Source organism: Stegostoma tigrinum, chromosome 41 (genome assembly GCF_030684315.1).
Source record: "Stegostoma tigrinum isolate sSteTig4 chromosome 41, sSteTig4.hap1, whole genome shotgun sequence".
Lineage (NCBI taxonomy): Eukaryota > Metazoa > Chordata > Chondrichthyes > Orectolobiformes > Stegostomatidae > Stegostoma > Stegostoma tigrinum.
The window spans coordinates 7079111-7106405 of record NC_081394.1 but is presented as its reverse complement, the minus strand read 5'-3'; the positions used below and the strand labels follow the sequence as shown (position 1 = coordinate 7106405).

General features: G+C 43.0%; 1 protein-coding gene across 3 annotated transcripts in view; it reads left to right on the top strand.

Moving 5' to 3' along the window:
* The first annotated feature begins 18676 nt into the window (after positions 1-18676).
* Positions 18677-27295, top strand: part of LOC125448540 (uncharacterized) — a 56960-nt gene continuing 48341 nt past the window's right edge. For all 3 annotated transcript variants that reach the window (XR_007246725.2, XM_048523905.2, XM_048523906.2), the window contains exons 1-3: positions 18677-18747; positions 18939-19256; positions 25169-25447. Coding sequence is in view for 2 of the 3 variants with exons in the window: in XM_048523905.2 (XP_048379862.2) it covers positions 18696-18747; positions 18939-19256; positions 25169-25447 (649 nt within the window). In the remaining variant the exon portion in view is untranslated. The remainder of the gene's footprint in view (positions 18748-18938; positions 19257-25168; positions 25448-27295) is intronic.

The following is a 27295-nucleotide window of genomic DNA, read 5'->3' as shown; positions in this document are numbered from 1 at the left end:
GGAGGGTCACTAGGAACAGGCAATAAATGCTGGCCAGCCAGAGATGCCCACATCTCACTAAAATAGATAGATTCTCTAAATAAATGAAACTGAATAGATGATTGAGGTGACAGTAGGGGACCATTTTAATGGCAGCAATCACAGCAATGTACAGTTTGAGTTTGTTATGTTATTTGAGAGAGACTGTCTCCAAAAAGGGTTTTCGATTGGTAGAAGCCAGATTCTGTTAAAACAAGCCAGAGTCTGGCCAAAATAGACTGGGAACAGTTACTTGAGTGTAAATCTGGAGCAGAGCAGTGAGAGATCCTAGAGGAGAAACAGGCCCAAAATGTTCCTGAGGATGAAACGCAGGAGCAACAAGAACCCTGGGTCTCTAAGAATATTCAGAATCAAAAGGAAAAGAGACACACATAGCAGCAGCAGAAGGGCCAAATCAATAGCAACTTGAGTAGTGTATCAAAAGGGCAGGTTGGAGCTCAAGAAAGCAATGAGGAGAGCAAAGAGGGAGAATGACAAAACATTGGCTGGTGATAATAGGGAGAATTCCAAGATATCCTGTATGTATATCAAAGGGAAGAAAATAACCAGGGAAAGACAAGGGCATTTTCGGGTCCAAGGGGGCAAACTACGTGTGATGTTGCAGGACATTGGTAGAGTGTTAGATTAATGCTTCACATCTGTATTTATTTGGGAGAAGAAGGATGCAAGTACAGAATTGGAGAAGATGAACTGTGAAATTCTTGACCAGATTGATACAAGAAGTGAGGAGGTATTGGAGGTTTTGGCAGATTTAAAAGTGGACAAATTCCCTGGTCCAGAGGAGTTACATCCCAGTCTGTTGTGGAAGACAACGGAGGAAAGCACAGGGACAATGACCCAAATTTTTAGATCATCTCTGGCCACAGGGGATGTGACTGAAGACTGGAGGATAGTGAATATAGTTCAATTTTTATGAGAACAGTGTTCAAGATAGACCGGGGAGCTATAGATCTGTGTGTCTCACATCAATGATAGGAAAGCTATTAGTGAAAATTAATCTCCATTTGGCCAAACAAGGTTTGGTTAGAGCTAATCAACATGGCGTTGTCATTGGGAGGCCATGCCTGACAAATCTAGGGGAACTTTTCAAGGAGTTGAACATGTGTTTGGATGAGGGTAGGGAGGTTGATGTAGTTTATGTGGATTTCAGCAATGCCTTTGAAAAGAGCCCACACGGGAGGATGAAAAGAAAGTTAAAACTCATGGGATCGGGGGTAAGTTGGGAAGCTGGATCCAATATTGGCTTGCTGATAGGAGACAGATCTTGGTGGTGGAAGGCTGCTTGCGTGACTGGAGCCTGGTATGCAATGATCAGCACCACAGGGATCAGTGCTGGACCCCTTCTTCGTCTGTGCTCTTCATAAATAATACCAATGAGAATATTTGGGCTTGATAAGTAAGTTTGTGTGTGACCCAAAGATTGGCTGTGTGATTGGCAGTGAGCAGAAAGGGGTTAGGTTACAGGAGGATATAAACACATTGGCCAGATGGGCAGGTCAGTGACTGATGGAATTTCACTCCAATAAGTGTGAGGTGATGCACTTTGGAAGAAGGAACAAGGCAAGGGTGCACTCAAGGATTGACAAGTCATGAGGAAGCTCAGAGGAATAGAGGGATGTTGAGGCTTGTCCACATTTCACTGAAGGCTTCGGGACAGATTAATTGAGTACTTAAGAAAACATATGGGCTGCTTGCCTTTATCAGTCGTGGCATAATTTATAAGATCAGGGAGGTTATGTTGGAGCCGTACAGAACTTTGATGAGGTAACTGATGGAGTACTATGTCCAGTTCTTGCCATAGCATGATAAGAATTACATAATCCCAAAAATGTCGAAAGAAGCCATTCAGACCATCAAGTCCACACAAATCCTCCAAAGATCATTCGATCCAAGGCCCACCCTATCTTCATAATATTGCATTTTCCATGGATAATCTCACATCCCTGGAATCTATGGACAATTTAGCACGGCCAATCCACATATACCTGCACATGTTTGGACTGTGGATGGTATTACAAAGCTGTGTAGAATGGCCATGAATTGGACAGCAGGAAGCAAGAATGTGTTTATGAAAATAATAAGGGAGAAAGGGTGCGTTAAGAGGTAAGTTTTTTTGTGTGCTCAGAGACTTTTACATCTGTGAGGAGCAGTTAGAGGTTGCCGAGACAGAAAGTATGCGAAATTGAAATATTTATATTGAAATACCAAGCAGCATTTTTTTTTACCAAGGCAACAGTTTTGAAATTTAGCCAATCAAAACAAACCAAGCCCTTAGGTACTAAAAAACGATCAAATTTAAATCTGATGGTGTTGACAACATTGAACGAATCCTACATAAGAAATATTATTATGTCATTACAGGTATACAGAAGGGGCAACTTGGACAGAGACTCCAGAGCTAACTATGATTTGCCCAGGTAAAGAACTCTCAGCTCTCTCTCTCTCTCTCTCTCTTGAATTTGGCTCTCACAGTCATCTGTGTATTAGAGAAAAAGTTTCCATGGCATTTCTAGCTAAAAGTCCTCACAGAGGAAAAAACATCCCTGACAGCAGAATGAAGACGTTCGTGGTGTAATGGAGAAGGCAGAGTGTTCTGTGCGAATTTGGAGGGATTGAGTTTTAATTAATTGTTCTCTTATTAATTGTATTTCTATAAGTGGGATTTGTGTTTATTTGTCCAGCATTCCAGTAGATTTTAGTTCATTTAGGGAGTAGTTAGTGCTTAGGTGGGAATTGTTCAGTTTATTAGTAATTCTGTTAATTTGTTCATTGCTAGGGTTAAATAAATAAACAGTTTCTTGTTATTTATAATGCAGCTCAGGGATTTCTTTCTTTTAACAGATTAGGAGGGGAAAGGTGGGCTTCTCTGGGTTGTTCAGGGATAATTATTAGAAGGGAACCTCGACTCATTATAAGAGGTTGGGGTGTGTGTTTTGGTTTAATTATCAGAGGAGTTCACTTATTCCCCTCCATAACAATGTGAACCAGAGAACCCAAAAGAACTCGATCCAGACAGGGGCAGAACTTGCAAACTCCGTACAGCTATTCACTCCAGGTGGAATCAAATGCAAATCCCTGGCAGTGTAAGGCGGTGCTAACCACTAAGTCACTGTGCTACCATTTGAATGTGATTGTAATTGCACTAGGGTGGGGGAATGCAGAGGAAGTGAACCAGGTTGTTGCCTGGGATGGAGTCGTTTAGCGGTGAAGAGAGGCTGGATTAGCTTGAGTTGATTTCTTTGGGGCAGAGGAGGTCTGTTTGCGACGTTTGCGAATATGAAGGGCATAGACAATGTGGATATGAACCAGCAGTTCCCCAAATCAAAAGGTCAATAACAAGGGGACATCATTTAAACATGAGGGACAGGTTTAGAAGGAATTTGACCCAGAGGATGATGATGATCTGGAATGTACTACCTGGGAGGGTAGTTGATCTCAAAACTTAAATGTCAAGATGATGAGTTTAGTGCAGGGAGGTGGGATGTGTACATAGTGATGTTCTACTAGGAAGACTGATGCAAAGTAGTTATTCAACTCCAACTTCAAATGCCAGGAGGCACGGGGTTAAGGTGAGAGGGGTAAATTTTAAAAGATATGTGCGAGGAAAGTTTTTTATGCAGAAGGTGGTAGATAGTAACCTGGAACTCAGTGCCAGGGGAGGCAGTAGGAGCAGATGCAGTCACAATGTTTCAGAGGCATTTAGTCAGACACAAGGATGGGCAGGAAATAGAGGGATATGGACCACATATCGGGTTAGTTTAGAATGGCCTCATGGTCAGCACAGGGATGGTGAGCCAAAGTGCCAGTTCCAATTCTGTACTGTCCTACATCCTCTGATATTTCCTGGTTCCCCATAATTATATACACAGCCTCATTCTCCAAGGCTTTGTTCCAATGACCATGGAACAAGATCGATGGGTTAAATGGCCCACTCCTGTTCCTATGATAACTCAGAAACATCAACTCCCATTCAAACACGAGAAGATAGCAGTTATTTTGGACCACATTATTCAGCGACGAGAGACCTCTGTCAGTGTTTGCATTAACTTCGTCCTCACATTTCAGGCATTCTCTGGAAGGTCCTAAGCACTGTATGTTGTACAGAATATGTTATAACTGCAATTAGTTTTGTTGCTGCAGCCTCTGGGCATGTTGCTTAATTAGCTGCCCAAATTGTAGGTCAAATTGCAGGTTGCAATAATAAGCGTGAAGCTGAGATACACAGCCATTCCTGTAAAGACCTGAAATTTATAGGCAGAGTTGTTTTTTTTACGGTACTAAAGTGGATCATTGTTCTAGGAGCAGTTGAGGACTCTGTGCCTTGTCTCAGTGGAGTTTAGAAAGATGAGGGGGCATCTTATTGAAACTTACAGAATTCTGACAGGCCTAGATAGAGTGGACACGGTGAAGATGTTTCCGCTAGTAGGAGAGACTGGGGCCCGAGGCACAGCCTCGGAGGGATGGGATGACGCCTTAAGGCTGAGACGAGGTGGAATTGTTTTCAGACAGATGGTGATGAATGTGTGGAATTAATTTCCATAGAAGGCTGTTGAGGCCAAGCCATTGAGGTATTTAAGGCAGAAATAGGTTCTTGATTAGTGAGGGGTGACGGGGAGAAGGCAGGGGAATGAAGTTGAGTAACATATCAGCCATGATAGAATGCCAGAGAGGCCTCGATGGGCCGATTGGCCTAATTCTGATGCCTGATGGTACAACCTAATAGCACAAACAACCCCAATTTCGATCATGGATACAGGGTGTCACAAATGACATATCAGCAACAATTATAAATGTACTCGAATATTTTTTAGGATGAATGCTACTAAATCAATAAGAAGGGCATGCCAACTATAATCAGGCTGTCAGCGTCTGCAATTTTCCCAGTTATTGTGTCTGTGACTGTCATCACTGCTCTCACTATTGTGGTTTTTATTGCAGCTTATTCTTTATTTCATTCACGTCTGCTGCCGACATTTGGTACGTTGCCGCTGAGGCAATCTACAACCTGAAATGTTGGCCAATGGTTTGGTCTGACATGAATCCAGACACCTTTCCCTCTCTTCATCAAAACACAGCCACAATGGTAAGCATGTGGGGTTGCCCTACAGGATGTTCACAGTGTGCGAAGCCGGGACTCTTGCCCATTCTGGCAGACTCCTCATGTCTCCGATATATTTTAGCTCTTGGGAGCAATTAATGTTGCAGAGCTGTAGCTGAGGTTTGTTGCTGCTGCCGGTCGTTCTGTACTTTGACTGTATTTTAATTGCCCTCAGGATTGGTAGAATTGGATGGTGTTTTGGGTGGGGGGAACATGCACTGCCACAAAGCATCATGGAATTAATATGTCACAGGCGAGTCTATCATGTCTGTATTTGCTGTCCCGATGAGCTTCTCCCTTACTGCTGTCTCCCTCCCTTCCCCGTGACCTTGCACATTCCTTCACAAACAAATCCCATCCCCTTCCAATAACCTCAGTGGAATCTGCCTCCATTGCACTCTGGGTGAGTACATCCCATTGCCTAACCCTTCTCCCAATGAGTAAACCATTTCCCTCCGCTGCTCCTGCTTCCTTTACCAACTAAGTTAAGTCAGTACTTTCTCTATCACCTGTGGAGTGGCATGGTTAGCCTCATGGTGTTAGGCATCTAGGTTTGATTCCGGCCTCTGGCAACTGTCTGTACGGAGTTTGCACATTCTCCTTATGTATGTGTGGCGTTCCTCTGGGTACTCCAGTTTACTTCCACTGTCCAAAGATGTGCAGGTTAGGTGGATTGGCCGTGCTAAATTGTCCACGGGGTCCAGGAATGTGCAGACTGGTGGATTAGCCATAGAGAATTCAGGGTTATGGGGGTGTGGGGTTCAATTTGGGTTGGATGCTCTTCAGAGGGTTGGTGCAGGCTTGATGGGCTGAATGGTCTGCTTCCAAACTGTATGGATTTTATCCTGTCTTGAGTGGGATAATTCCCCTTTTAACTTTGCACTAGCCCCCTCATGATTGTAGACTCCTCCACCAAATATCTACTTAGCTTTCTCCTCTCCAAGACAAATGGTTTTAACTTCTCCAACCGGTCTCTATAATCATGCAGTTTGTCCAGAACTGCTTTTTTTAAGCTGGAACTATATAGATTGTCTGTAATAACAGGAGATAGTGTGCATTAAGTTTAATTCAATGTTGCGATCGGGCAAGTGAATGGTTGACAGATAAAGTCTGAGAAAGAATTTTTTGGAAATCTTATTTTGATCTTTTCAGTTTGTAATGTTGCTGAGTAGCTTCCTGTGTTACTATCAAAATGTTACTATCAACCCCACAACTAAGACTCTCATGATTTCTGCACACTTCCTCCTTGTTCCCCTTTAATCGCCAAATCGGGCGAGGTGTGATATTTGCTATCAAAACGTTGTCTCAGAAAATTGCTTAATTTTTTAAACCTAGTTCAGTGTGATAGGATCCTGACTGAGCTTACAAATGCTCTTTGTTGTACAGTCGTACAGCACAGTACAGGCCATTCAGCCCAGCAAGTCTGTACCCATCTATCTACACTAATCCCACTTACCATCACTTGGCCCTTGTCTTTGAATATGAAACATTTCAAGGGCTCATCCACATACTTTTTAAAGGTTATGAGGTTTCCCACCTCAACTGCCACCCCAGTATGACTGGCTGTGCCTGTGTCTGTGTCTGATTTTCCGGTTGCTCCCAACAGTTACCAAGTATCACTTAACACCAAAACATCAATTACTGAATAAAAGAGTAATAAGTAGCCCGAATGTGCAGATATTTATGGGCATGTCATTTCACAGTCTGCAATGCAACGGCTGTGTTCGTGTTTGCAATTGCCATTTCTCACCTTTCAGGCATGTCACTTTAGAAGGCAGGAGAATGAAGTTGAGAAACATATCAACCGTGATAGAATGGCAGAGCAGCCTCGATGGGCTGAATGGTCCAATTCTGCTCCTATTCCTGATGATATAACATAACAGTATAAACAACCCCAATCTCGATCATGAATACAGGGTGTCACAACTGACATATTAGCAACAAATGTAAATGTACTCAAATATTTTTAGGATGAATTTTACTAAATTTTTTTCACAGGAGTACAGAGAATTGCGAGTTAAAAATTTGAAGCAGGACCCACTTTCAGAATTGGAGGCTGAAAGAAATACAACCATTATGATAAATAAAAGGAAGAGGGAAAAAATTTCCAGATGCAGGAACGATGCAGATACCTTGCAAGAACTGTGACAAACACTACATTGGACAAACTGGCAGAAAGCTAGCCACCAGGATACATGAACATCAACTAGCCACAAAACGACATGACCCACTATCACTCGTATCCTTACATACAGATGAGGAAGGACACCACTTTGATTGGGACAACACATCCATCCTAGGACAAACCAAACAGAGACATGCACGAGAATTCCTAGAAGCATGGCATTCCAACCGGAATTCCATCAACAAACACATTGATCTGGTGCCAATCTATCTTCCCCTGAGAAAAAGAACAGGAAAGGACATCACCGACCCAAGGAAACCTAAGCAGATAAATAGAAAGTGGGACATAACACCAGCGCTTCGTCGGAGGCTCACTGATGGTGTTACCTAGAATGGTGACGAAACGTCTGAAAACGAACCTTCCAGCTCAGCGAGCAAACTCACATCCGGAACCTCAACCTGAGCTACAAATCTTCTCAAAACTCGCTAGCAGGAACGAATATTAGAGGTGCACAACTCAAATTTTAGATCAGTTGCTATTCTAGGTATTACTCAATTAGGTGTCCTGTTCAGGGTTCAGTAGGGTGTTTGAAACTGGGATAAGCAAATATTCCTCCAATGTTTGAACAATTGGCAGCGCAGCTTGTTTTTTTAACTTTAATTTCCTGAAGTTCATCAATTAAGTTTCAACTTCTGGTGAAAACATTTCCTCAATTTCCCTCACAGGTCAAAAAAAGATGTGAGTGTGATATCTGCAACAAATACAAACCTGCTGGGGGAGGCAATAACCTTGCGGTATTATTGCTAGATTATTAATTCAGAGACCCAGGCAAAATTCTGGGGTTCAAAGCTCACTGCAACAGATAGTGGAATTTGAATTCAGTTGGGGGCAACAAAAAGATGAAGAAGTAAGAATCAAATGATGATGACTGGAAAATCCCATTGGCTTCACTAATGTTCCTGTAGAGTCTGTGCTGTCCTGACCTGGAGTGGCCTACTTGTGATCCCTAACTGCCTTCTAATAATAAATGCCTCCCCAGTGACACATACATATCTTGTGAATGAAGATTTGTTTTTAAATTCAAAGGCTTTTTCAATTGAAATGCATTGAATCACTAAGAAGGTGGTACTCAAAGTGAAATAACTCTACAGAGTCTGGTATCCTGTCATCAGGTCAGATTTTATTTTCACGTGCATTCTATTTGACAGTGGTCCGGCTTCCTCAGAGACAGACTTCAGAGTGAGCAGAACCTCTGACACGCCTGTTTACATCTGTCATCCAGGGCTCCCTGATTAGACCAGATTAACAGCCCCAATCAGGGAACTCAGACTCTATGAGGTCCACCCAGCTGACTTCATTCCAATTCCCACATCCCTCCCCCAGTAAGTCCTGGGATGTAGGCTATTCTTTTTTCCTATGGCTTGTCCTAGGGCATTTTTGCACCAGGCCCACATCCTCCAACTCTACCTCAGATACGGGTGGTGTGCACCGGACATATTGGCACCAAACCCTGTCCCGTGAAATAAGCTGCGTCTCTCACTGAGAGAAATCTTGTGTCCAGTATTGGTGTTCTTGATGTCAGTTCACCCTCCACCCCTCAGGTACTAGAAGATCAGATAGTAGGAACTGCCGACGCTGGAGTATGAGATAACAAGGTGAGGAGCTGGACAAACACAACAGCTCACGCAGCATCGAGGAGCAGGAAGGTTGACGTTTCAGGTCTGGACCGAAACGTCAGCTTTCCTGCTCCGCTGATGCTGCGTGGCCTGCTGTGTTCATCCACCTTAACCTGGAGACAGTTTTCTCCCCAAGAGCACCTCTGCTGGAACTGTCCCTGTAGTTGCGTGACGGACAGTCTTACAATCAGATAGGTGCTGAGACAATTAGGTATTGAGTATAACTGAAGGCTGTTTATTTAAGCCTGTCTTTAAAGTTTGGATTGCTGTTTCTGCCAGAACGTTGAATGATGGACGGTGTGGAGCTGTCCTTAAATGTCAAGTACCATTCAACTTTAGGAAATACTCAAATTCTCTGCTGGTAAATGATACTGTCTGTGACCAACAATTCTGGGAGACCGCGTGTTGCAAAAAAATGCTCAGAACATTTAAATCATCATCTCTGTGTTTAACGATCGAATTCTATGCCCATTCATTCCTTTGAATGGGCATTCACAATGGATAAGGACACAGAGCCCGTGGAAGGACTGGCATAATCAACATGTAACTGAGCCCAGGGTTTACCTGGCCATTTCCACAAATGTAGTAGAGTTGCCGGAGGCAGTTTTTGTCCTTATTTATCCTTCATTGCACTCTGGACTCATGTCCAGCTTCATGAATGTCAAGACCCCTTGCAGTTTTACACATAAATGTCAGGAATTGGGCATTTATTCAGCTATGAAAATCACTTTACCATTTGTTTGAAAATGCCACAAAGGCGAACCGACCCTTGGGCTTCAGTATGACCGCTGCTGCCCATTTTGCAAGCTGGACTGATTTGATGATTCCTTCGCTTGCCAGCCTCCTGATTTCTGTCTCTGCTTTTGCCTCTCGTGGAATTGCTTCTTGGCCAAAATGTAAGGTGGCCTGGGCTCCCTTGGTATTCCTGAAAAGTTTTTGGGCATTTAATCCGGACTTCACTAAGGCAAAAAAGCAAAGTTGCTGGAAAAGCTCAGCAGGTCTGGCAGCATCTGTGGAGGAGAAAACAGAGTTAACGTCTCAGGTCCGGTGACTCTTCCTCAGAACACTGAGGCAGCTACTTTTCAATTGAAAAATGTTGAGCCAATCAAGGTGAATCTTCCTCAACCAATTTTTGCCCCCTGAAGCTTGGGCCTGAGCCTTTCACTACTAGTAGGAACTAGTAGGAACTGAACTGGCTGCTTCTCATAAGAGACTGCAACAATAGTTGTACCCTTAATCTGTCGGGTACCTGCTCTAGGTTCTCATCCTTGCCGAGATCTTATGCATTTTAAGGGTAGGAGTCCAGACTGAAGTCTGGTTCTGCAGTCACCAATAGACCTGACCCAGTATCAACCTCCATTCGAACTGGGTGACTGTTTAACCAAAGGTTTATTTTGATTAGTTCTGATTTAGATGTTGCCGAACAATTTAACTGTTCCAAGCCAGCTGTCGGTGGACTTTGCAGGTCAGGCACTCTCCTGGATTCTGGAGTTCTCTTACTCGATGCAGGCCTAGTGGGACGCTTTTGTTGTCTTGGTACAGAAACTGGCAGCAATGAGTTTTGAGAAGATTTGTAGCTCAGGTTGAGGTTCTAGATGTGAGTTTGCTTGCTGAGCTGGAAGTTTCGTTTTCAGACGTTTCGTCACCATTCTAGGTAACATCATCAGTGAGCCTCCGACGAAGCGCTGGTGTAATGTCCCGCTTTCTATTTATCTGGTTAGGTTTCCTTGGGTTGGTGATATCATTTCCTGCATTGGTGATGTCATTTCCTGTTCTTTTTCTCAGGGGATGGTAGATTGGCTCCAAATCAATGTGTTTGTTGATGGAATTCCGGTTGGAATGCCATGCTTCTAGGAATTCTCATGCGTGTCTCTGTTTGGCTTGTCCCAGGATGGATGTGTTGTCCCAATCAAAGTGGTGTCCTTCATCATCTGTATGTAAGGATACGAGTGATAGTGGGTCATGTCGTTTTAGAACATAGAACATAGAACAGTACAGCCCAGAACAGGCCCTTCAGCCCACGATGTTGTGCCGACCAGCTAGTTGATGTTCATGTTTCCTGGTGGCTAGCTTTCTGCCAGTTTGTCCAATGTAGTGTTTTTCACAGTTCTTGCAAGGTGTTTTGTAGATGACGTTCGTTTTATTTGTTGTCTGTGTAGGGTCTTTTAAGTTAATAGCTGCTGTTTTAGTGTGTTGGTGGGTTTGTGGGCTACCCTGATGCCAAGGGGTCCGAGTAGTCTGGCAGTCATTGTGGAAATGTCTTTGATGTAGGGGAGAATGGTTATGGTTTCTGAGCCCGTTTTGTCTGTTTGTTTGGGTTTGTTGCTGAGAAATCGGCGGACTGTGTACATTGGGTACCCGTTCTTTTTGAATACGCTATATTGGTGATTTTCCTCTGCTCTGCATAGTTCCTCTGTGCTGCAGTGCGTGGTGGCTCGTTGGAATAATGTTCTAATGCAGCTTTGTTTGTGGGTGTTGGGATGGTTGCTCCTGTAGTTCAGTATTTGGTCCCTATGTGTTGTTTTCCTGTAGACGCTGGTTTGAAGTTCCCCATTGACTGTTCGCTCTACTGTGACATCAGACTACTCGGACCTCTTGGCATCAGGGTAGCCCTCAAACCCACCAACACACTAAAACAGCAGCTAATGAACTTAAAAGACCCTAGGCAGACAACAAATAAAATGAACGACATCTACAAAATACCTTGCAAGAACTGTGACAAACACTACATTGGACAAACTGGCAGAAATCTAGCCACCAGGATACATGAATATCAACTAGCCACAAAACGACATGACCCACTATCACTCGTATCCTTACATACAGATAAGGAAGGACACCACTTTGATTGGGACAAAACATCCATCCTAGGACAAGCCAAACAGAGACACGCACAAGAATTCCGAGAAGCATGGCATTCCAACTGGAACTCCATCAACAAACACATTGATTTGGAGCCAATCTACCATCCCCTGAGAAAAAGAACAGGAAATGACATCACCAATGCAGGAAATGACATCACCAACCCAAGGGAACCCAACCAGATAAATAGAAAGCGGGACATAACACGTGCTTCGTTGGAGGCTCACTGATGATGTTACCTAGAATGGAGACGAAATGCCTGAAAATGAACCTTCCAGTTCAGCAAGCAAACTCACATCCAGAACTGGCAGCAACGACAGTAACCTGCTGGCCTGGGTCCTTGAGAAAATTTTGGCTGAGGTTTGGCTTTGTTTTGGGGTTTGCTGTGGGCAGATCTATTCAGGATATGTCCTGAAAGAGGCTAAGTAGCCACTTTTACTCGTGTTGTTTCCCTCAGGATGTTCATCTCTGTCAGCATGCCCTGTAGCTCGTAAACTCCACTCACTGCAGTTTCTCATGATATAGCCAGTCATAGTGCCTGTTGAAGTCCAGTTGGGCTTCAGCTAGTAAGCGCTTTTGCATGGTTATAAGACTAATCCCACATCCCTGATGGTCTCCCTCAGCATCTCACTTCAGGCTAAATCAAAATCACATGCCTCTGCCTCAACCTCATCAAAACAGATACAGATTCCGCTGGTTCTGGAATTGCCGAGTAAAACCGATAGTGTCTCAGAATTAGAGAAGGCATGGGATCGTAATATTCCTAAGCTAAATTCTTAGTTTTGAATAGTTTCACTTGCTTATTGCTCCATATTAATTGTATGTATATACCAAACTTTTAATTAATATATTAACTTCCAGATTCCTTCAATATCTGTAAACAGGAAATATTGCACTTTTTAGTGATTTGAATGTGGACCTTGACCATAGACTTATTTGTTTGTTTTTGTTCAGGCATCCCTTAACACAGTGTAGCATTGTTCAGTGCGAGACAGAGATGTCAGGCTCTTGCTCGCCTCTAGTTCATGAGTCAGACACTATAAATCCAGTACATACATGGGTATTTTCAGTAAGCTGACTACCTTGACCTCTCCCTTTGAGCCGAAAGAGGAACTACTGCAATGAAGGATTACTAATGCAATGGTTCAGCTTTGGTGTGGATCAATACTTCCTTTAACCATGTTTAATTCAAGTAAATGATTAATCTGTTAGCAAAACACAAGAGATACACGAGTGAAATTCCCCCGATGATTCAGCACCAAATGCCACAATTCTTCACCACCTGTTTCTCTTAGGTTTTTGAACAAGACTTCACTTCTTGTTTTTGAATTACTTAGAATGAATGTTTGGCCTCATGCACAATCATCTCCAAGTATTCATTCCTCACCGTGTATCCTCATACAAAACCCTCCCTGTCCCCTTGAAGAGCCCGTAGCTGTACTTTTCATTTTGATCAGCAAGAGATCACAGAAAATAATGAGGAATTATTTTCCATTAGTTCCCTCTATTGCACCCCTTCCATTTTCACCAGCTACAACAGCCAGGTCTCTACCCCCTAAACTGTTCCAGTCTGGTGAGATACCTAAGTGAGTAGAGATAGAGAGGTGCCAAGGATTGTTGTACGTCGACCGGGACGAGCTAATAAAATCCACACATGCTTATAATGATTTCTCTATTTACAGCATTAAAACAACTTTCAAAAGCACGGGAGAAAGCACAAAACTATACACACCACCTTTAGGTCAAAGGATATTTGCATTAATTCAACTGCGTTTTGAAATAGAAATAATGGGAACTGCAGATGCTGGAGATTCCGAGATAACAAAATGTGGAGCTGGATGAGCACAGCAGGCCAAGCAGCATCTTAGGATCACAAAAGCTTTTGTGCTCCTAAGATGCTGCTTGACCTGCTGTGCTCATCCAGCTCCACATTTTGTTATCTCTGCTTTTTGAAATAGTCCAGCGAGCCACTCAACTGAGGGGCAATTAAGGCTGGGTAGCAAATGCTGATCTTGCCAGTGGTGCACACATCCCAGGAAAGATTAAACGGAACAAAATTTAGAATAGTCGTAGAGTTGTACAGCATGAAAACAGACCCTACATTCCAACTCGTCCATATGCACCAGATATTCTCGATTCGTCTCACCCCTTTTGCCAGTATTTAGCCCTTATCCCTCTAAACCCTTCCCATTCATCTACCCGTCCAGATACCTTTTAAACGTTGTAAGCGTACCACTCTCCACCACTTCCTCTGGGCAGCTCATTCCATACACAAAATACCCCACTGTGTGAACACGGTGAACCTTAGTAGCCGTTTGTATCTTAGCCGTCTCCCCTTAAATCTATGCCCTCTAGTTTGGGCTCTCCTACCCTGGGAAAAAGACCTTGGGTATTCACCCTATCCAAGCCCCTGATGATTTTAAAAACCTCCATAAGGCCACCCCTCAGCATCTGACGGTCCAGAGAAAATAGCCCCAGTCTATTCAGCTTTTCCCAAAATTTCCAAACCTCCACCCCTAGCAGCATCTTTGTAACTCTTTTCTGCATCTTTTTTTAAAATTTAACAACATCTTTACTATGGCAGAGACGAGAATTGAATGCAGTATTCCAAAAGTGTCTCAGCCACTCCCCTGTACAGCCGCAACATTACACACCAACTCCTGTACGAAATGCAATGATCAGTCGCACTTTGCTCTTGAAAAAGTTTCCTCTTCTTGGATTTTCTTCTTCTGTTCAGAAGTCACACAACATCAGGTTATAGCTGAACAGGTTGATTTGAAAGCACAAGCTTTCTGAGCCTTATTCCTTCTTCCTTTGGGCAGGCTTTCTCAAGGCGTCTACAATGGTAATGTCAGACATGCCACAATGTTTTCTTGGCAGCAATTACTGAGACATGGTTGCTGGGAGACCAGATTTAAGAATTGAATATTCAAGGATACACAGTGTTTTGGAAGGATAAGCAAAAAGGAAAAGGAGGTGGTGTAGCTTTTTAAGTAAATAGGGAGATCCATGCGGTAATGAGAAATTATATTGGTGGTGGAGATCAATGGAGATCGGCAGAATGATTCTGGGTAGAAATAAGAATTAGCAAGGGGAAGAAGTCCCTAGTGGGAGTAATCTAAGCCCATAAACAGTAATCTTGGAGTTGTGAAATGTATAAATCAGGAAATACAGGCAGCTAGTAATAAAAGTGCAACAATAATTATGGATAATTCTAACACGCACATGGACTGGATTAATCAAATAGCCAGGGATAGTCTTGATGCAGAGTTCATTGACAGTATTAAGGGTTGTTTCTTGGAGCAATATGTTGCAGAACCAGCCAACCAAGGATCAGGCTATTGTGGATTTGTTAATGTGTTTTGAGGTGGGATTAAGTAACGATGTCAGGCTGAAGGAATGTCTAGTGAAGAGTGATCACAGCATGCCAGAATTTCGAATTCAGTTTGATGATGATAAAGTAGAATCTTATGCTAGCATTCTCAAGATAAACAAAGATAATTATATAGGCATAAGGATAGATCTGGCCCGACTGATCTCTGTGGGAGATTAAAAGGTAGGGCAGTTGATGAGTAGTGGCAGATGTTTAATGAGATACTCAAGTGTTCTGAACTAAAATATATTCCAGAAAGGAAGAAAGATTGTAAATTGGATGAAAACCATCCACGGCTTAACAAAGAAGTTAAAGATAATATACAAACAAAAACTAAAGGCTACCATTTTGTAAAGGTGAGTGGCAAGCTGAAAGATTGAGAATTTTTTAAAGATCACAAAGGTTCCTAAAACGTCATAACAAGTAAAAAGGTAAATTAAGAAAGAAAACTAGTGCAAAATATAAAAAGGAAAAGCTTCTGTTAGTATATAAAAGGGAAGAGAGTAGCTAAAATGAATGTTGGTCCCTCAGGATAAGACAGGGGAGATAATACCCGGGAACATAGAAATGATGGAGTAGGTAAATCAATATTTTACTTCAGTTTTCATGGGAGGAAAATATTAGTACTATCCCGAAAGGAACAAGTAGCATAGAGGTATTCAAAAGGGAGGGACATAAAGCAATCATTGTCACTAGTGAAGAAGTACTGAGCAAACTACTGGGAGCAGACAAGTCCACAGGGACTAATGCCCCATATCCTAGGTTCCAAAAGGAAGAGACAGCAGAGTTAGTGGGCCTATTGGTTACAATATTCTAAAATTCCCAGGATGCTGGAAACATTCCAGTAAATTGCAAAAATGTTAACATAACACCCTTATTTAAAAAGGGAGGGAGGCAGAAGGTAGGAAACAGATCAGTTAGTTTAACTTGAGTCATTGATAATCCATTATTAAAGAAATAGTAACAGGTCATTCCAGAAGTCAAAACACAATCCATCAGAGACAGAATGATTTTATGAAGGGTGAATCATGTTTGACTAATTTGCTAGAGCTCTTTGAAGATGTATGAAGCTATGTGAATAATGGGAATCCTGTGGATGTAGTGTATCTGAATTCTCAGAAGACATTTGATAAGGTACTGCACCAAGTGTGAGATCGCATGGATATGGGGTAACTTATTAGCTTGCATAGAGGATTGGCTAACTGATAGAAAACACAAAGTTGGGGTAGATGGGCCAATTTCTGGTTGGCATAATGCAAATAACAAGTAGCCAAGAGTTCAGTCCTCAAGACCTAACTATTAACAGTCTGTAGCCAGATTTGCTGATGACACAGAAATAGGTGGAAAGTTAAGTTGCAATGAAGAAATGAGATATTTGCAAATCACTATGGACAAGTTAGCTGAATGGGACAAAACATGACAGCTGAGAGTTAACATGGATAAGGATGAGGTCAGGGAATAGAAAGAGAATTTACAATCTAAATGGAGGGAAACTTCAGAGTCCTTTGATGTAGGGTAATGTGGATGTCCTTGTGTGTGAAACACAGAGAAATAGTTTGAAGGTATAGTACATAACAGAAAAACAAATAGAACTTTGACAGTAATCACTAAAAGAACTGAATATAAATGTAGGGAGGTGTTGCTACAATTGCACAAGGCATTGGTGAGACCACACCTGGGGTATTGTTTATAATTTTGGTCCCCTTCCTTGAGCAGGGATGCAGTATTGGAAGCAGTTCAGAGGAGATTCACTCGATTGATTCCAGAGATGTGGGGTTTGTAAAGAGAGATTGAATGGTTTAAGCCCAGAGTATTCTCTGGAGTTTAGAAGAATGGAGGAAGATCTAATTGAGATGTAAGAGCCCAAAGGGATTGACAAAGTCAACGTGGAAAGCATGTTTCCTCATGCAGGGCAATCTGCAATGAGAGCTCACAGTTTTAGAATAAGGGTCAACAGATTTCAAACAGAGATGAGGAAAGTTTACTTCTCTTAATCTGTGAAATTCACTAGCCCATGGATGCTATGACACAGAGTAAATTTAGGGAGGAGGTAGACAGATTGGTAATTCTCAATGAGTTAAAGGATTATGGAGAACAGGCAGGAGAGTAGAGTTGAGATCAAGGTGAGATCAGCCACAATTGTTTTGAATGGCAAAGCTGGCTGGAAGGGCTAAATGGTCTACTCTTGTTCCAAGCTTTTATATTCTTAATTTAAGCATTTGTGCAAGAGACACACAGGGCATGTAAGGAAGAACATTTTAACACAGCAAGTGATAATGCTTTGGAACTCACTCCCTGTGAGTCATTTCCAAAGTACATAGGATGGGTACCTGAAGGCAATAAACGTACAGGGTGACAGAGATAGCTTGGCAGAAAATGTCTGACTGTATCTACAAATCCACCGTGGGCTTGCTGCAATGAATGATCTCCTTCTGTGTCATAATCCCTGTGTTCTACATGGTTCCTTTGCAGAGGTCATCAACGCTGCTCATAAGGCAAACCTCTCATCTCTGGAATCAATCTGGTAAGCCTTCTCTAAACTTCCTCCAATACTCAATTACAGTTGCTGAAGGAAGTTCAATAGCATTGTGAAATCCCCCATCATTAACATCCAGCAGAATTACCATTGGCCATGAACTGAACACAACCAGCAGCATCAGTACCATGGGTGCAAGGCTATTCAGAATTTTGGAATTCTGTTTTGAGAAAATCTTCAGAGCAATGTCCATCATCCACGTGGTGCAAACCTCCCCACTTTCCTGGATGGGTGCAGCTCCAAAAACACTCAAGAAGCTAAACACCATCCAGGACAAAGCTGCCCACTTGACTGGCACTGCATCCATCATTGTGGCCGCATTGCATAGCATCTGCATGGTTCACTGCAACCCAAACCAAAGCTTCTGCGACAGAATGTTGTGAATTGCACCTTTTACCGCACAGAAGAGCGAAGTCATCAAGTGCAGGGTGACATGACCAACTGCAAGCTCCCCTTCCAGCCCCAGACTTTCTTAATATAGAAACATACTGCATTCTGACAGTGTGACTGCTTTCAATTCACCATCCTCAGCCTGAAGTGAGAATGCTAGGCCACTCAGGGAAAAAAATGATTGCACTTGGTTACATGTCCTTTTATCACTATTGGCCATTGTGTGCATGGATGCACAGTGACCCAGGAGACACTGAGACTTGTTGCAGTCTCCTCTCAATCAGATTACTTTGGAGAATGGGAAAACTGGTTGGATTAATGGAGGCCTGGCCTTCCCCTGTCACAGTAACAGTTGCCATCACATCGACAGCTGAAGGATTGAAAACTGGGGAAGAGGAGGAGAGTGACAGCGTGAATGTCCTTCCAGCAGCATTCCATCGGTCAGTGAAATGGAAAACTGTTATCGTCTCCATACAGTTCCACTCAGTGAGGTAAGCTTTTGACTGATTGCTTTAGTTAAAAATTAATCTGGTTCATTAACCAGGGACTGCTGGTGGGACACTGGCTAGAACAGGAACCAACACTGCTCTGTCAGGATGGAGAGAGCCCGGCTCGCTACCCTTGCTGTCTGCTCACTTCTATCTGTTGGTGAGAGTGAATTTCTCACATTGGTATTGAAGTATCTTCTCCCAAAAGACATGAAGGCTGTGGGGTGGGAGGGGATGGTGGTGAGGATAAATTAAATACAACCTCAGCGACTGATTTCATAACCTGTGCCCTGTCTCCATTTACAATTTAACTGTCTGAACGCTAACCTGGGATTCTCCTTCCCCTTGTAGTTGACTCTGAGGCTTTGACCATCTCAGTGAGTGAGAGGCTGATTCATGCAGCAGTCGGAAACCCTGTGATCCTGTCAGTCAGACCATCGGAGAAGGTGAGGAGTGGGACTTGGAAACACAACGGGTCAGATGTCCTTGCGTGGATTGGAGAAACATCAGATATTAACAATCTTTACACAGGACGGGTGGAGTTCTTACACAGTAACTCCTCTCTCTTGCTCAAATCAGTGACTGCTTCAGACAGCGGAGAGTACAGTGTTACCATGAATGCCTTCACTGGTCATTCAGCGGAAGCAGCAATGAGCCTTCTTGTATTTGGTGAGTAACAGGAGCATTTCCCATATCCATTAATGCACCTCCTGTTCACAGGCTGCGCGTGGAACACATTGGTTTGAGGTATTTACTCTGTCAATCCAGGAAGCTGAATTCTAGTAATGGAACCATTGAGAAATGCCCTTGATGAGTAACGTTTAGTGCCTCTGCACCATCAGTACATAATTACACACGGATTGCAACCATCTACAAGATGCTCTGCAGTAACTCTCCAAAGCTCCATCAAACACTCTTTTGAAAACAGTGACCATTATCTCCTCAGTTTAGCTCCTCTCCCCATTGTTGATCAGCTCTCTCCCCCAGCCAGTGTAGGGGAGACAAACTCTCGTAGTGCTGGAGGATTCTTTTATAACTGACTGATGAATTGGGCTGACATTTGTTGCCCACACCACTGTTCCTGGATAAGGTGGTGGGAGGTAGCCTTTATGAACTGTTGTACTCCCCAGGCACGGTTGGCTTCCAGAATGCTGTCAGGAAAGGAATTCTTGGATTTTCAGATTAAGATTAAAAACCTCTACCTTATAGAGCTATAGATTTGTACAGCACAGAAACAGGCCCTTCAGCCTCACTTAAGCATGCTGACCAAGTTTCTGAAACCAAGGAAGTACTTCTTGTCTGAATTTGGCCCATATCCCTCCAAACCTTTCCAATTCATGTACCTGTCCAAATTTCTGCATCTACCATTTTCTCTGGTACATTCCACAAATGAACCACCTGCTGTGTCAAAAGGTTGCCCCTCAGGGCCCTTTTAAATCTCTACCCTTTAGTATGGAACTCTCCATCCTAGGGTCAAAGACCTTAACTATTCACCTTATCTATGCTCCTCATGATCTTATAAGATGACCCCTCAATTTGCTACACTGAATGACCTAGCCTCGTTAGCCTTCTGCAGTCTTTTGGGACAAGATACTTCAAGAAATTCAAACATAAAAGTACCTTAAACAGTAAGAGTCGAGGTAGCTTCTAAAGGCGCAGATCCTGCCTGAACAATCTCCTTGACTCTTTGTGACATCGACACCCAAAGTGGATGTTGAAATTTGAGTGATGAATCCCAAGGAAAACTTAAAAAAAGGCTCTGCATGAATGACAATCACATAAACTGAAGCTGTTAGAATCTTTAGAGCTGACATGGCTTTTGGCTCATGGGAAAGCGGTTAATAAGGGAGTTACATGACCAAAGTAAAGGAACGTTCCATGGAATTGAAGCTCCTACTGTTTCTCATTTCTACAACTCATTCAGGAGTCTGTATGCTCTTCCTCCACATCAGCAGAATTTGCTGTCACCTCCAGTTGCCCTGGGATGGTGAAAGTTAGCTGCCTTCATCAATCAACATTGTCTGTGCTTCTAGTTGTAACCACTGTGCTGTTAGGGAGGGGGACTCACAGATTTTGTCCCAATGACGGTGTGTTAATATAGTTCCACATCAGTATGACATGTGAATTGGAGAGGAACTTGCAGTTGGCTTATGTTTCTGCATTTTTGCTTTCCCTCTTTTAGATGTTAGAGGTCACAGAAAGCACAGGTAAAGGAGCCTCAGTGAGTTACTGTCGTATGCCTTGTAGATGGCTATAATCTGATGCTCCAGTGCACTGATGGTAAAATGAGTTGGATGTGATGAAATCCCTTTCTCATCTATGAAATATGGCTGGGAGTGGTGTTTACTAGGGTGGGGTTAGGAACGTAAGCATATAGGATTATGAGTAATCCATTCAGCCCCTCAAGCCTATTCCAATGAGATCACGGCTAATCTATGCTCTAACTCCATATGCCTTCCTTTGGCCCATATCCGAAATATGTTTGTTCAACAAAAATATATCCATCTCAGGTTTAAACTTAACAACTTATCTAGCATGCACTGCCATTTGCAGGAGAGAATTCCAAATGTTTCCCATTCCTTGTGTGAGAAATGTTTTCTAATATCTCTCCTGGATATTCTGGCACCAGGATGATACCCCCTGGAACTAGAATCACTAACCAGTGAAAATAGTTTATTTTTATCTACGCTCTCTTGTACTGTTGGGGTGGAAGAGGTTGGCTGAGCTCGGACTTTTTTCATTGGAGAAAAGGAGGAGGAGATGGGGACCTAATTGAGGTATACAAGATAATGAGAGGCATAGATAGAGTCGATAGCCAGAGTTTATTTACCAGGGCAGAAATGGCTAACACGAGGGGTCATAGTTTTACGCTGGTTGGAGGAAAGTGGAGAGGGGATGTCAGAGGCGGGTTCTTTACACAGAGAGTTGTGAGAGCATGGACTGCGTTGCCAGCAGCAGTTGTGGAAGCAAGGTCATTGGGGACATTTAAGAGACTGCTGGACATGCATATGGTCACAGAAATTTGAGGGTGCATACATGAGGATCAATGGTCGGCACAACATCGTGGACTGAAGGGCCTGTTCTGTGCTGTACTGTTCTATGTTCTATGTTCTATGTTCTATAAATACCCCTCTACACATACACACATCTCTACATACAGGTAGCATTTGGAATAGTTTCAAAAAGCAGATTTATGTGAGCTAATTTATTTTCCACTACTTGGCAGGCTCAATTTTAAGAGAATAGTTCACCTACAGGATGTGGGCATCACTGGCTAGGCCAACATTTATTGCCCATCCTTAATTACCCTGAGGACCATTAAGTATCAACCACGTAGTTGTGGTCCTGGTGCCAGACCGCACAAGATCAATAGATTTCCTTCCTTAAATGGCGTTAGTGAACCTGATGGATTTTTCTGATGATTAGAAATAATTACATTGTCATTCCTTGACTCTTAATTCCAGAATTTTAATCATTCGAACTTAAATCCACAGGGCATTTCCTGAAACTCTGGAATTATATTCTAGCAATAATGCCACTGGGCCATCGTTGCCCCCACCTGAAACTGTATGGGGGTTACAAGGCCAATGCATCAGCTTCTGATGCATATTTATTTTGGTCACTAGCATTACTAAGTTGTGTAGCATACTCATGAACTGAAAAACAGTGTATGGTCCCTTTAAGAGATTGTGCTCTCTCTGTGCTTGGGTGTTTGCAAGGAGTTGCGCAGAGAGAGCACCCAAATGAAAACATTTGTGTCAAACAGCCAAGCAGCATTTTTACCAAGACAACAGTTTTCAAATTTAGCCAAACAATTTAAACCAAGCCCTTAGATACTAAAAATGTATCAAATTTAATTCTGATATGGTTAACTGCATTGAACCAATCCTCTGTAAGAAATCTTGTCATGCCATCATGGATATAAAGATGAGGGCATTTGGAAAATCAGGGAGTCAACTGCCAACTGCCAAGAAGCTAATACTTTTTAGCTCTCAGAGAAAGCACCAACTAATTAAAAGGTACCATGGCAGTTCTAGCTGAAAGTCCTTACAGAAGTAATTACAGAGAAAAACATCCCTGGCAGAAGAATCAGTGGAAGAAAGGCATTTGTGACATGAAATCGACAGGAGAAAGCTAGAGAAGGCAAATGGGTACCAGGAGATAGTCTGTGCGAACTTGAAGAGGTTAAGTTTTAATTTATCATTGTCTTATTAAGACCGGATGCAACGCATCATCCTTCGACACTTCCGCCATCTACAATCCGATCTCACCACCCAAGACATTTTTCCATCCCCACTCTTGTCTGCTCTCCGTGACTCCCTTGCCCGCTCCACACTCCCCTCCAACCTACCACACCCGGCATTTTCCCCTGCAACCCCAGGAAGTGCTTCACCTGCCCCCACACCTCCTCCCTCACCCCCATCCCAGGCACCAAGATGACTTTCCACATCAAGCAGAGGTTCACCTGCACATCCACCAATGTGGGATACTGCATCCGCTGTACACGGTGTGGCTTCCTCTACATTGGGGAAACCAAGCAGAGGCTTGGGGACCGCTTTGCAGAACACCTCCACTCGGTTCACAGTAAACAACTGCTCATCCCAGTCGCGTACCATTTCAACTCCCCCTCCCATTCTTTAGATGACATGTCCATCCTGGGCCTCCTGCAGTGCCATAATGATTCCACCCGTAGGTTGCAGGAACAGCAACTCATATTCCGCTTGGGAACCCTGCAGCCAAATGGTATCAGTGTGGATTTCACCAGCTTCAAAATCTCCCCTTCCCCCACCACATCCCAAAACCAGCCCAGTTCGTCCCCTCCCCCCACTGCATCACAAAACCAGCCCAGCTCATCTCCGCCTGTCTAACCTGTTCTTCCTTTCACCAATCCCCTCCTCCCACCCCAAGCCGCACTTCCATTTCCTACCTACTAACCTCATCCCGCCCCCTTGACCTGTCCATCCTCCCCAGACTGACCTATACCCTCCCTACCTCCCCACCCATACTCTCCTCTCCTCCTATCTTCTCCTCTATCTATCTTCAGTCCGCCTCCCCCTCTCTCCCTATTTATTTCAGAACCCTCTCCCCATCCCCCTTTTCTGATGAAGGGTCTAGGCCCAAAACGTCAGCTTTTGTGCTCCTAAGATGCTGCTTGGCCTGCTGTGTTCATCCAGCCCCACATTTTGTTATCTTGGATTCTCCAGCATCTGCAGTTCCCATTATCAGGGATTTTCTTTCTTTTAACCACTCTTTTAAGTGATTACAAGGGGAAAGGCAAACTTTTCTGGGTGTTTTGGGGATAATTATTTGAGCCTCTACTCATTTCATAAGAGATTGGGGCTTATGTTTTGCTTTAATTATCAGAGGGGATGAGCCACTCCCCCTCTGTAACACTAGGATCTTTGAAGACAGCAATTAACATCACATCGCTGTTAGATCTAATGCACTATTTGCCAGAAGAAAATGAACACACTAATACAATTGAAATGCCCAAGAAACTGGCCAATATGATGAAGGAGAGATGATGGCCTAGTGGTATTATTGCTTGAGTATTACTCCAGAAATTCACCTAACATTTCTGGGGACTAGCATTGAAATTCTGCATGGCAGATAGCGGAGCCTTGCATTGATTTTTATTTTAAAAGGAATCTGGAATTAAGAAAAAAATTGATGACTATGAAACCATTGATTCTGTCAGAAGAACCTGTCTGGTTCACTACTGACCTTTAGTGAAGGAAGTCTGCCATCCTCACCTGGTCTGGCCCATTTGTGACTCCAAACCAACATCAATGTATTTGTCTCTCAACTCTTTCTTTGAAATGTCTTAGTAAGCCACTCAGCTCAAGGGCAGCTATAGCCAGGTAGTAGATGCTGGCCAGCCAGTGATGCCCATGCCCTACAGGCGAATAAAATAAATCAGCAGGAAGTATTCCTTTTATTCTGAGCATGCATCCCTGCTTTCCAGAATCTCGATGTCTGGGTTGATATTTTCAAACGGGCTGAATTATGGTCAACGGAATTAAACATAGGAACCAAAAAAACCTCTCCCGTTGAAGGCCAAATGGGAGAGGGAATTCTTCAATGATCTTCAATCAATGTCCTGGGTGAACTGGACAAGGAGTCAGGAGAAACCAGAAATCAATGTGCTTCCATTCGCTATGTAGGCTTGTGAAGACAAAAGTTCTCCAGTGCAGAGCCAAAATACAGCCTAATATGGAGAGGTTTTAGACCAACTACCTTTGTCACATATTTGGTACAATACTCCAAATGAGTTAAAGACCTGAATGCAGTTACTTGGCCTTAAATATCAAAATGCCTCCTGGCTGAAAGTTGTCTATTTCTGGAACTGCACTGTTTCTCATTTCCATTGCTTTCTGTGAAGAAAAGAAGTCTGTTTTTCAGCTTTACATCTGCAGGCAAGTGAGAACCTACCCTGATAACAGGGAAATTTTTAAAAAATATCATATTAGCATGTTGAATGTTAATCTATAGGTGGAGCCATTCAATTAAAATAAAATAATTTATTTCATATTCTATCCACGGTTGGTGATTAATTTTTCTGTTTCCAATTATATTCACAGTGCCAATCTCCTCTGTGTCCATTACATCTGATGTTTCAGAAGCAGTGAAAGAGAATGACACAGTTATCCTGACATGCCATGTGCTTGGATATTGGACTGAAATAACTTGGATCTTCAATGGGAGCCTTGTCAACAGCAATGGGAAGATAAAGCTTTCCTCAGAAAATGCTACATTGATGATAATTAATGTTGACTCAAGCCATATTGGCAGCTATCAGTGTATTGCACAGAGCCCTGTGAGTGAAAAAGAAAGTGAACCCTACTTCTTAACATTGGACTGTGAGTAAAGTAGATTCACATCAATTTGTATTAACAGTTAAGTGCTATAGTCTATGTGTTAGCAGTGTGAGCTCCTGGGGGCATTATATTTGCAATCACAGATTCATACAACTGGTGGCTCAGTGGTTAGCAGTGCTGCCTCACAGCACCAGGGACCTGGGATCAATTCCACCTTGGGCGACTATCCGTGTGGAGTTTGCACATTCTCCCTGTGTCTGTGTGGGTTTCCTCTAGGTACTCTGGTTTCCTCTAACAGTCCAAAGATGTGCAGGCTGGGTGGATTGGCCATGCTAAATTGGCTAGATAGTTTAGGTTAGGTGGGTTATAGGGGGATGGATCTGGGTCGGATGCTCTGAGGTTCAGTGTGGACTTGTTGGGCCGCAGGGCCTGTTTCCACACTGTAGTGATTCTATGATTATAAATTGTTCCCATCAGTAACAACTTGTGTCTCCCAGCATTTTATATCAAATTCCATTCCTATACTGTCCAGTTTAAATCCCTGCTCCAGGACCTGCTGGATGTCAGTGAGTTGAAGCCAGTGAAGTATCTCCATCGGAACAGAAGTAGGCTATTTGGTCCCTCGAGTCTGTTCCACCATTCAATGGTTGATGTCATGGCTTTAGCCTGTAACACCTTTACTCAACAAAGTCTCATCTGTCTCGGATTTAAAACTAACAACTGATCCAGCATCCACTGCCACTTGTGGAAGAGGCCCAAACCTTTCCCACCTTTTTGTGTGCCATAGCCATACATTTCACACTTCGGTCCAACCAGTAAGCCCAAATTAAACCAGTCACATCTATAGCTTTTGCACTCCTAAGATGCTGCTTGGCCTGCTCTGTTTATCCAGCTCCACACTTTGTTATCTCGGATCCTCCAGCATCTGCAATTCCCATTATCTCTCTCACATCTATCTGCTCCTGGCCCATATTCCTCCAAACATTTTCCACTCATGTATCTATCCAAATGTCTTTAAAACGTTGCAAGTGTACCCACATCCACCACTTCCTCAGGAAATTAATTCCACACGTGAACGACAATCTGTGTAAAGAAAATTGCCCTGTGTCTTTTTAAATCTCTCTCCACTCACCTTAAAAATGTACTCCCAATCTTGAAATCCCCCATTCTAGTGAAAAGACAACTATTGTTAACTCTACTGATACCTGTCATTATTTTGTAAACTTCTATCTGTTTGCCCTGAAACTCCTACCCACCAGTGAAAAAGTCCCTGCCTATCCACCCTTTCTTTATAACAAAACCTTCCGTACCTCGCAACATCCTGGTAAATTTCTTCTGAACCCTCTCCAGCTAGACAACTTCCTTCTTATGACAGGGCAAACTCAACATAATAGGGTGGCACTGTGGCTCAGTGGTTAACATTGCTGCCTCACAGCACCAGGGAGCTGAGTTCAATTCCTCCCTCAGGTAACTGTCTATGTAGAGTTTGCACATTGTCTGAGTGGGCTTCCTCCAGGTGCTCTGGTTTCTTCCCACAACCCAAAGATGTGCAGGCTAGGTGGATTGGCCATGCTAAATTTCCAATGTGTGGATTATCAGGGATGGGTTTCAGTAGGATGTTCTGAGGGTCAGTGTGGACTTATTGGGCTGAAGAGCCTGTTACCACACTGTAGAGATTCTTAAAAAAAAACTGAGCATTTGATTCGACAAAGATATAGATGAACTGTATTCAAGAAAGAGAAGAAGGGCCAAAGTGCTTCCTAACATCTCTCTGGAATGCTTTAGTCCTAATTCTTAGACTATGTCCCCTAGTTATAGAATCTCCCAAAGGAAAGTGTTTATTTTTATCCACCCTGACCTATCCTGTTAATCTCAAGGACCCTATTCAAT